At 39.0% G+C, this 8,756-nt stretch overlaps 1 protein-coding gene across 3 annotated transcripts in view; it reads left to right on the forward strand.

Moving 5' to 3' along the window:
• ARHGAP10 (Rho GTPase activating protein 10) overlaps positions 1-7,014 on the forward strand; it is a 145,454-nt gene extending 138,440 nt beyond the window's left edge. For 2 of the 3 annotated variants that reach the window (XM_044430790.1, XM_044430791.1), the window contains exon 23: positions 6,586-7,014. In XM_044430790.1, coding sequence (XP_044286725.1) covers positions 6,586-6,674 — 89 coding nt within the window. In that variant the 3' untranslated portion in view covers positions 6,675-7,014. Of the gene's footprint in view, positions 1-880; positions 3,547-6,585 lie in introns of those variants that run through there. The other variant, XM_044430789.1, reaches the window with a different exon arrangement.
• Positions 7,015-8,756: the final 1,742 nt, after the last annotated feature.

Genomic DNA, 8,756 nt, shown 5'->3' on the forward strand with positions numbered 1-8,756 from the left:
ACAATCTTCTGACACCTTAACTCAAGGCTTATTTCATTTATTTGCTTGTTTTTTAACCTAAATGGATAATTAGCAGGTCCTTCCAAAGCCAGTATTGTTTTTCCTTCAGCAAGACTTGTTCTTTACACCTAACTGTTCCAACCTTAATAATGCTTTCTAGCAGTTTATCTAAATAAAGTTAATAAGTATTTATTATGTCAAGTGTCTTTATCATTACAGCAACCTTCATGCTCTATTGATACCAGGAGAGATTGTAGAATGCCAAAGTCACTGCCTTTCTCAGCCATCCTCTGACAATTGGGAGGACGGGACAGAGTTTAAAGTGGCTCCAGCCATGAATAATGTCATTATCTTGGTAACAGAAAATACATCATACCAATACCTTTGACTGTCAGAGAGACTAATTAGTTCAGTTCTCATATTTACTAAATCTGGAAAGCCATCTCATTGTTCTCACTTGTCCTTTAACTGTCCTCCAAAAAGGCATGTCTCCCCTGTGCCTCTTTACTCTGCCTTCTACCTTATACACTTAGACTACATTCAGACACCATGAAATAAATTCATATTCATCACTCAGTTTAAATTCCCATATGCCTTAATAAGCCCTTAAATGAAGAATTAAGATAATAATACATCATTTTTTCCACTCTACCAATAACTTTAACTATCAAAGTGACAGTCTTATCAATCAAATTGACATACTGTTAGTATCAGCCATTAAAATAACTGTTAAATTAGTGTCTGACATGAGGTGCCACTTCCATTAAGGAGAATTTTATGTGTCTCTCCCCTCCCCATTTTATTTTTCTCTTTTATTTTTCTCCCTTCCCTGATGTCCCTTTCTCTTCTTCAATTTTTCCCTTTCATTTCTTTTTCATAGTCGAAAGTAAGATTGTGGAATCAGGATCCTTTCCCCTTTCTGACTGCTTTCACCTAAGGATTTTAGAGGAGAGATGTGGAGAGGGTTTGGCTCAAGTGGAAAAAAGATGGTTCAGGTTGGTTGCAGTAGCAGACCCAGAATTTGCTGATAGATCCTGAGAACTGTTGATTCACTCTGATGTTGCAGAAGTGGAATAGCAGTAGGTCAGGGCACTGAAACGTCTTTCGGTGATTGATTTATGGTTTTTCCAAGAAATTTGTTCCAAGGTCAAAACTGCTTGCAGTATAGCTTTCGGTATAGTACAGCCCAAGGGCAAAATTTACAGTATAGGGATATGGCTTACATGCTTCCCTGCTTATTCTTTCCTGTGAGGGCAAGAAGAACTGTGGCTTCTCTTGTGAGTAGGGTATGTCATGTGTATTTGACATATACACTGAATGCTATTGTCTGAGTTAGGCATGGGAGATGCTATTTGCATCTTAATGTGATATTTCTCCGTATGTGTATTAGAAATTTGAAACTTCTAGGAACTGGCAAGACCCCTGAATTATTTAAACCATCTCTGAAAGTCTTGGCTCCTTAGGGATACCCAAAGACAATTTTAACTGTTGCCACTCGCAGTTTAAATACTTTGTATGTGACTGTAAATTTTAGACCTCACCAGCTACAATCATGGTGGCACCAGCTAAGGAAAAGATCTTTCTGTGGTGGAGGATAGGAAGCAGGAAAGACCCTTTTTCTAGTCTGCAGTTATAATCACTTTCCAATACTTGTCAAAATGCCTTATTTAAGAAGCACAGCTCTTACTTCTCCTTTCATTTAGATCCAAGATTTAAATATATGTGCTGACTATCAGTGTTCTGTAATCCTGTCTGTAGATCCCCTGTGGTGCCTCCTTGGTAATGGAGTTTAACACTCTCAGGGTGGAAAGCTACTGGAGTACATACACTGACAGTAGATCATAAACTATATAAAGCTTGATTTATTAGAGTTGGGATTTGGTCTTATTTGGGGCAGGAAAAAGAAAAGTGCAAAACATAGTTTATTCAGACATGCTGAAGTTTCAGTAGCCATGCTCCCATTGGCATTATTAAGAATTTCCAACTGTAGCTAGCTTGTTACAGTGAAGGCACAACATATTACTTATATTATAATTATGGGCTGCACACCAAGTGGATTGCAGACCAAAGCTGAATGTTTTGTGGTCCATTTTTTCCCTTGACTGAACTCTCACCTGAAACAGCTTAGTTCAGTGGGAATGGAGTTATGTCATTGTTAGACAATTTCTTTAAGATGGCTCCAGTGCAATCATAAATGTCTTCTGAAGCCTTATAATAAAACATTTTCTTAGCATGTTTTCCAGGGATTGTTTTAGCCTGGCAGTGATGGAAAAGAAGCCCACAGGATAATGTGGAAGCAAAGAACTTATCTTTAGTTTGGTCATCTGTGAGCTATGTTATGCACATGCACTCTTACCCTGGAGGCAGAGAAGATTCACTAGATTCCATGGTTTATCGAACCAGTCTGCTTTCCTGTGTGTTAGCTCATACCATATGCTCTATATTGTGAGGGGCAAGAGCACTTTCTTGTTCATATTCCATAAGGTGTACATTTTAATAGGGCTGCTCCTGCCACCACCACAACAAAAATTTTAACCTTCACATATTTTTACATCCATATGACATGGAGAAGCAATAATAGCTTAGTATTAAATGGAAGACAGCCTTGGCTTCATTCACTGGAATTTCTAGTTAGAGCACTCCCAAGCTCTTGTAACTCTCCTAGTATTATGTCATAAGGGCCTAGAGTGAGAATGAAGATGCCAACCAGCTGCTGAGAGGTTTGGAGAATGGTGAATATAGGAGAGACAAATCTAGGAAAAAATCAAATGAGGTGTGGCGGGACAGGACAAGCATGGTAGGGAGCAAAAGAACATGTGTGTTACGTTTTGTGTGTTTGGATAAAAGTGAATTTGTCCCTCTGCACCTCAGCTGCTTGTGTTTGGTGTATCTACATTTAAAATACATACAGATTTAAAAATAAGACTGTTGGAAAATAGTATAGCTCATTAAAGTGAAAAGACGAGCATTAAATTGCAGTAGATCAAAACTACAAATAGGTTAATTTTGAGGAAGGAGTATTATTCTCAGCGAATATATTTAAGGTGGTTAGTTGAAGAAAGATTGTTAAAGCTTATGTAATTATAACAGCAGAAGTTGGGTTGCAGTACCCAACCTATGTATTCCAGAGATATCCCACAGACATCAAACAGGATTATTCCCAGCTTACTTTGAAATTACTTCTCTGCCACCAACTTTAGTGGGACTAAAATAGCTTAAGTGATTAAAATGGAAGCTGAATAGACTTTGCACACAGTAAAGATTTCAGTTAGTGTGTCAGAAGGTGTGCGTATATCATGTTACATACAGATGCCATAATCCAACACAGTGTCAGTTATGCCTAAGTCCATCAATTTCAGTTTCTATGTAGCTGCAGTTCTCATTTTTAGACTCTGTGTTTTGTGAATAAAGCTGTTTTTGTAAAACTGACAAATGTCATTGCCTTTAGCCAGACATAGCACAGAAAAGTCCCATGTGGGCATGAAACTGGCAGAGAAACCTAGATCTGATTCTTCAATAGTGAGCATCTAAGCAGAATTTGCCTAAGTTGAATTTGTTCAGAATTGCCTCTGAACTAAACCAATTGAAAGAAGTAATATTTAAATTCCAGAGTTCAAGTAACTGGGATTTGTTCACCCAGTATTCTTTCCTTAAAGTTAGGTCTGAAACTAATTCATGCAACCATTCTTTTCTACCCATTCTTATTTTTTCTTGGTAAACCTGAACATTTGTGATCAGTCACAAATTTATCACAGCAGAGTAAAATAATTTTACAGCAATTTTCAGGGGTGCACTGAACTGTGGCAGTTGCTTCACCACAAATTATTTCTGTTGAATATAATCTACTATTGATAAATCACTAAAAACAGAAAAAAGTCTAAATATTTGTTTTCCAAAATTAAATGGGTAGTTGAGTAGTTAACACAGTTGGTCTAGTCGTTATCAAGTTGCTATATCAGCCTCCCCATTGGCAACGTTTCCAGTGATAATTATGATGCAAACTTGGGGCTTCTTGATATGAATAAAATGGGCCAACTGTATTGTAACCTTTACAGTGACATTTAGTAAAGATCGTCTGTCCTATCTGTTTGCATACTGACAATGTATAGAATGGATGATGAGTGTAATGTCTTGGCATTCCTGATATGCATGGGATAGAATCACAGCTGCTGCAAAGCCACTTTTTGGAGACTTTTTGTTAACTTTTTGTGGTGATGTCAGAATATTCCACTCAAAATATGTTCATATTCTGTAACCATGCAGTGGAAATGACAAAAGGATAAATGGCATGCTAATTATTAACACTGGTTTTAATTTTCCATTTGAGAAGGGAATGTTATTCTTTTTAATCAGAAACTTTAATCAAAATCTTCCATGATGAACTGCATTTTCAGTATGTCAGTTGTGTTGTGATTGTTGTGATTTTTGAAGCTGTATGGATTTATGTCTGAATCTGTCATCTTGAAACATTTCTTTTATGTATAAGCAGCAACATTTTCAGTTTTTTGGCATTAGCATTAAAAGGTGAAGTCAATGTTGAAAGACACAAGACCCAGAATGTTATTTTTCTTTGAGCTGCTGTAATTGGCTCTCTTACTTATTATAGTTTTATTCACTTCTCAAGAGAATGTTTGCTGTGACTAGTGAAGTAGGAAAGAATTTCTTCCATCTTGCAAAGTGTGTCACTGTCTTCTGTGATTCACCCCATTGGTACTGCTCAGTTACTGCAGTGTTGCTGTGCTACTGATAGAGGCCCTGGATGAGCACTTTAGCTGCCTGAAACAGAACTTTCACTAACTTTAGCAGCCCTCACTCCCTGCTGCCATGGTGCAAGCTGTTTCTGCTATGTCTGCCAGCCTGGAGAACCCCCACTCAGCAACAAAAGGAAAGTGGTGGGATTTCCAGGATGGGGCTGGTGGCAGGAAGGAGGATTTGTGCCAGCAGGGTGGTTGAGTGAAATTAATGAAGCAAGGTGCTTTAAAAAAATTAGATAGTGTCTTAAGAAATGTCATGTCAAATGGTGGATGTTCTGATCTTCATCAGGTTGCTGACCATGTTCTGAGACCTCATCCAAGCCCTGTAGCAGCAGAGGACTTCTGGCTGTTCCAAACAGCCCCACCAACCACATTCTTACTGCAGCAAGTGCCACATCAGAAAAGAGCCTCTTCCAGTGCTAGCAGTGGGGGATTTCAGGGCCAGGACTAGGGTGGAGATGAGGGAATAGTGCAGTATGTCCTTCCTCACGCTCTCCTGCCTCATGCACGCATCTCACCTTGCTTCATGGAAAGGCCAGCCCTGTACCTGCACATGCTTGAATGTCATTAACTTAAATGTATGGGACTGGGCAAGTTGAGGCCTGCTTTAAAGCTTTTGGCAAGGGTGCCTCTTGGCATCAGTACCAGATATTGTTCCATTCAAGCATCCCCATGACTTCTGCAGATCCTACCCTAGTGTTAGTTTGAATGAATAACCCCCTATTCATTTATGAGCTTGCCACATAGTTGAGTACTTGTGTATCCATGTCAGGCAATTTGAGAGCAATGTAGACAAGTTAGATTTTTAAATCCTTACTGTGTTTATTTTTTATTTTAAACAGTTTCACATATTACCTTGTTATATCCTATTGCTTAGATTCTATCAATAATGACTTTCTTGCCCTATATCATCTTCTTTCCCTGTATGCTATTCATTCAGAACTTGTGTGTTTCAGTAATCTTCACAAACACAGAATTCAGTATGTTGGCAAAATTGACCAAACTGAGAAATTGTTTGAATGGATATACATTTCTCACCATCTTGGTTGCAAAAATAGGCTGAAAAGTGCAGGGGGTAATGTTTGTTGGACTCTCAGTAGGAAGAGGATGGGGCTGTGTAGGATTTTCTGGAGTCAAGGAGCCTTTGCGTTAATGTCTTACACTGTTATTTATGGAGCACAACTTCGTTTTGGAAAACCAGCCTTCATTCCCTTCTATACATAACGTTAATTCTTGAGAACTCTGGGTGTTAATGACTTATTGCCTTCCTATCTGAGCAGCTTCCCAAGACTAGATGCAATCAGGTTTGGTACCAAAGGCTTCTTTGTTGGACTGGGTAGTCTTACTGTGATCAGAAAAACAAAGTAAAGAGGTGGGGTGGTGGGCAAGGTGACAGGGCCAGATTTCCAAACAGTTAAATAGCATTATTTTTCAAGCAGGTCAAGCATAATGAAGCTTCTGAAAGACTAGGTTTTTTAGCACCTTTTACAGTGTGTTCCACCTTGTTTGTTGGTGGTTCCTGTGGCTTTCCTGCCCATTCCCATTCCTGCATCTCCACTAAGCCTTCAAGACAGCTTTTCCCCTTTGTTCTGTTTAAGTGCCATCTTAAGTACTACTTCCTATGGGACATATGTAGTTTGGTGGCCCTCAGACAAGGGTGTAATTAATTAAGTTGTAGCTCTACTTCAAAGGATCTCTGTCTGTAACTGCCCTAAGGGCCAGGTTAGAGATTTCCTGGAGAGTTTCATGGAGCGAAGCTGTACCTTTGAGTGCTGCCATAACTCGCAGTTTAACAGCAGGCGGTCTGTGTTCTGCTTTCTCCCTTCTGCAGTGCATTTTTCACGAGAACCTGGCTGGCTAGAAGGAACTCTAAATGGAAAGAGAGGGCTCATTCCTGAAAACTACGTCCAACTTCTTTAGTTCTCTGCACCAATTCCTGGAAATGTACATGGTATCCATGGTTGTTTGTTTCCGTTTTCTTTTGATACAGTTGTTTCTCTTGGGTTGAAATGCTTTTAATCAGTGAACTTGACAATGAGACGAAGATCATCCTCTGTGTTATGTCTTGCCTAATAAGAATGACACAGTTGTGATTCATGTAATTTTATACAGTGGGGAGGGTGGTTTGATTTTATAAATACTTCTTTATGTTTATAAAGAGTAATGATTATTATGTATGTTTGTAAGATAACTATTAATGTTAATTCCCAAACTTGGATGATTTCTGAACCAATTGTTATAAAGGAAGATTGTACAAGAATGTTTGTTCTTGCCTTTGAATTCTTAACATTTGAGAGATGCTTTTTCAGTTCCCCCATCTGAAAATACCAGAAACAGAAATTGCTGGAAGGTCATTTACTGAAAATCCATTAACAATTTATGCTGGTGCCTTTGTGAGAACTGCAACAGAACTACTCCTGTATTAATTGTCCATTAATTTCCCCTTGTTTTCAAAGGGAAAGTTGAGCTGCAGTGTGATGAAAAATGTATATAAATTCTGTGGCTTCACTCCTATGTTTTAGACATAATGGTAGTTAGATTATCCACTCCATATATTGTTCTACCTTCATCTGAGTGGCAAGAGAACCAAAGTGAGCTTAATGTTGAATAACTTTCTGTCTGCTGTGTGTGAGAAATGTGCTTACTGTTTCGGATAATCTGTTCATGTAAATACACTTTTACTGAGGCCCCAAAAAGATGTGTCATGCACTTACTTGTACCTTTTCCTCAACACTGCTTTGGTTTTCCTTAGTCCTGAGGCTTAAGATGAAGAGCTGCTTAACTTGTTCTCATAAATCTGTATTTCTGCTTAAAATGTTCCTTCCCCTAGCTCCTTTTCCTCCCATGGGGGAAAAAGCAGGGTATCCTTAGTTTGCTGGCACTATTTGAAAGCAGCTGGATGGGTGGCAGTGGAGAAAAGCAGGGAGGAGGGTAACCTTGAAGCAGCTTCCTTGCCAACCCCCTCAATTGCCTCAGCTGCTTTGGGAATTTAAAGAAAAGATACACTTGACTGCATGTTGCATCTAGTTGGGCCTTGTTCACCTAACATTTTGTGCTATCAGGGATAACTTAGACACTGCCTATTTCCAGCTGTCACACAATTGGAAAGACTGTAAAATATTAGTTTAAAATCACAAGAATCTTGAACAAAAAGAAACAAAAGCTTAGTATAGTATTCACTTGTGGTGTGTATTTTCATATGTATTACCTATCTGCTATGACCAGAGTCATCTAAATCCAATTCTTTAAAACATGGTTTTGTGTGTGTGTGTGGGGGGTCCCCCCTCAATCAGACAGAGACAATGTCAGTACTCAGATGACTCATTTGTTCACGCATGCATGTACATAATATGATCTTTCATTATCCGATCACTAAGTGTTTGATGTCTCTGTGTCAAACGTGTGCGCTGTCTCAATGGAAGGCACTGAATCTGAGCTGAAAATGAGGGACATGAAAGTTCTTGTCTGTAAAAAGCACATCTTGCTGTCACAGAGTATGAACCTGGTCTAATAGTAACATCATGCTGTTGAGGGCCATGACGTATCCAAAGTTGCTTCATAAGAGAGTAAGCTCAGCAAAATCAGTTGGGATATTTGATTAAAGGGAAAAGATTTTAAAAGCTTAGTCCCTAATGCTTCTTTTGATTTATTCAGCAGTATAAAACATTTTAAGCAAGCAAAATTATTTTAACGGGCTTGTTGCTAGTCCCCAGAACCTGCTATGTGCTAGTGTGTTGCCTGTTTGTAAACCAAAGAAAAGGTTGTTGTTGCTAGCTTTGGCAGGAGTCCTCATGTTTTGGGGGCTATTGACAGTGCTCCAAGTGTTCCTTCCAACCTATCTAAAGTGGTACACATATGGATCAGGCTTAGACTAGCACAGAGTGCCATGTGTACATGCCCAGTGCACAATTAACCCTGTACACATACAAGAGATGATGCAGCAAATGAAGCCAGGGTTCTTCTGTCGGCATGAAGGTTGACTGGGCTAGGTTGAGCCATGTG

This window comes from Varanus komodoensis, unplaced genomic scaffold (assembly GCF_004798865.1).
Source record: "Varanus komodoensis strain SLA01 unplaced genomic scaffold, ASM479886v1 scaffold21, whole genome shotgun sequence".
Taxonomy (NCBI): Eukaryota; Metazoa; Chordata; class Lepidosauria; order Squamata; family Varanidae; genus Varanus; species Varanus komodoensis.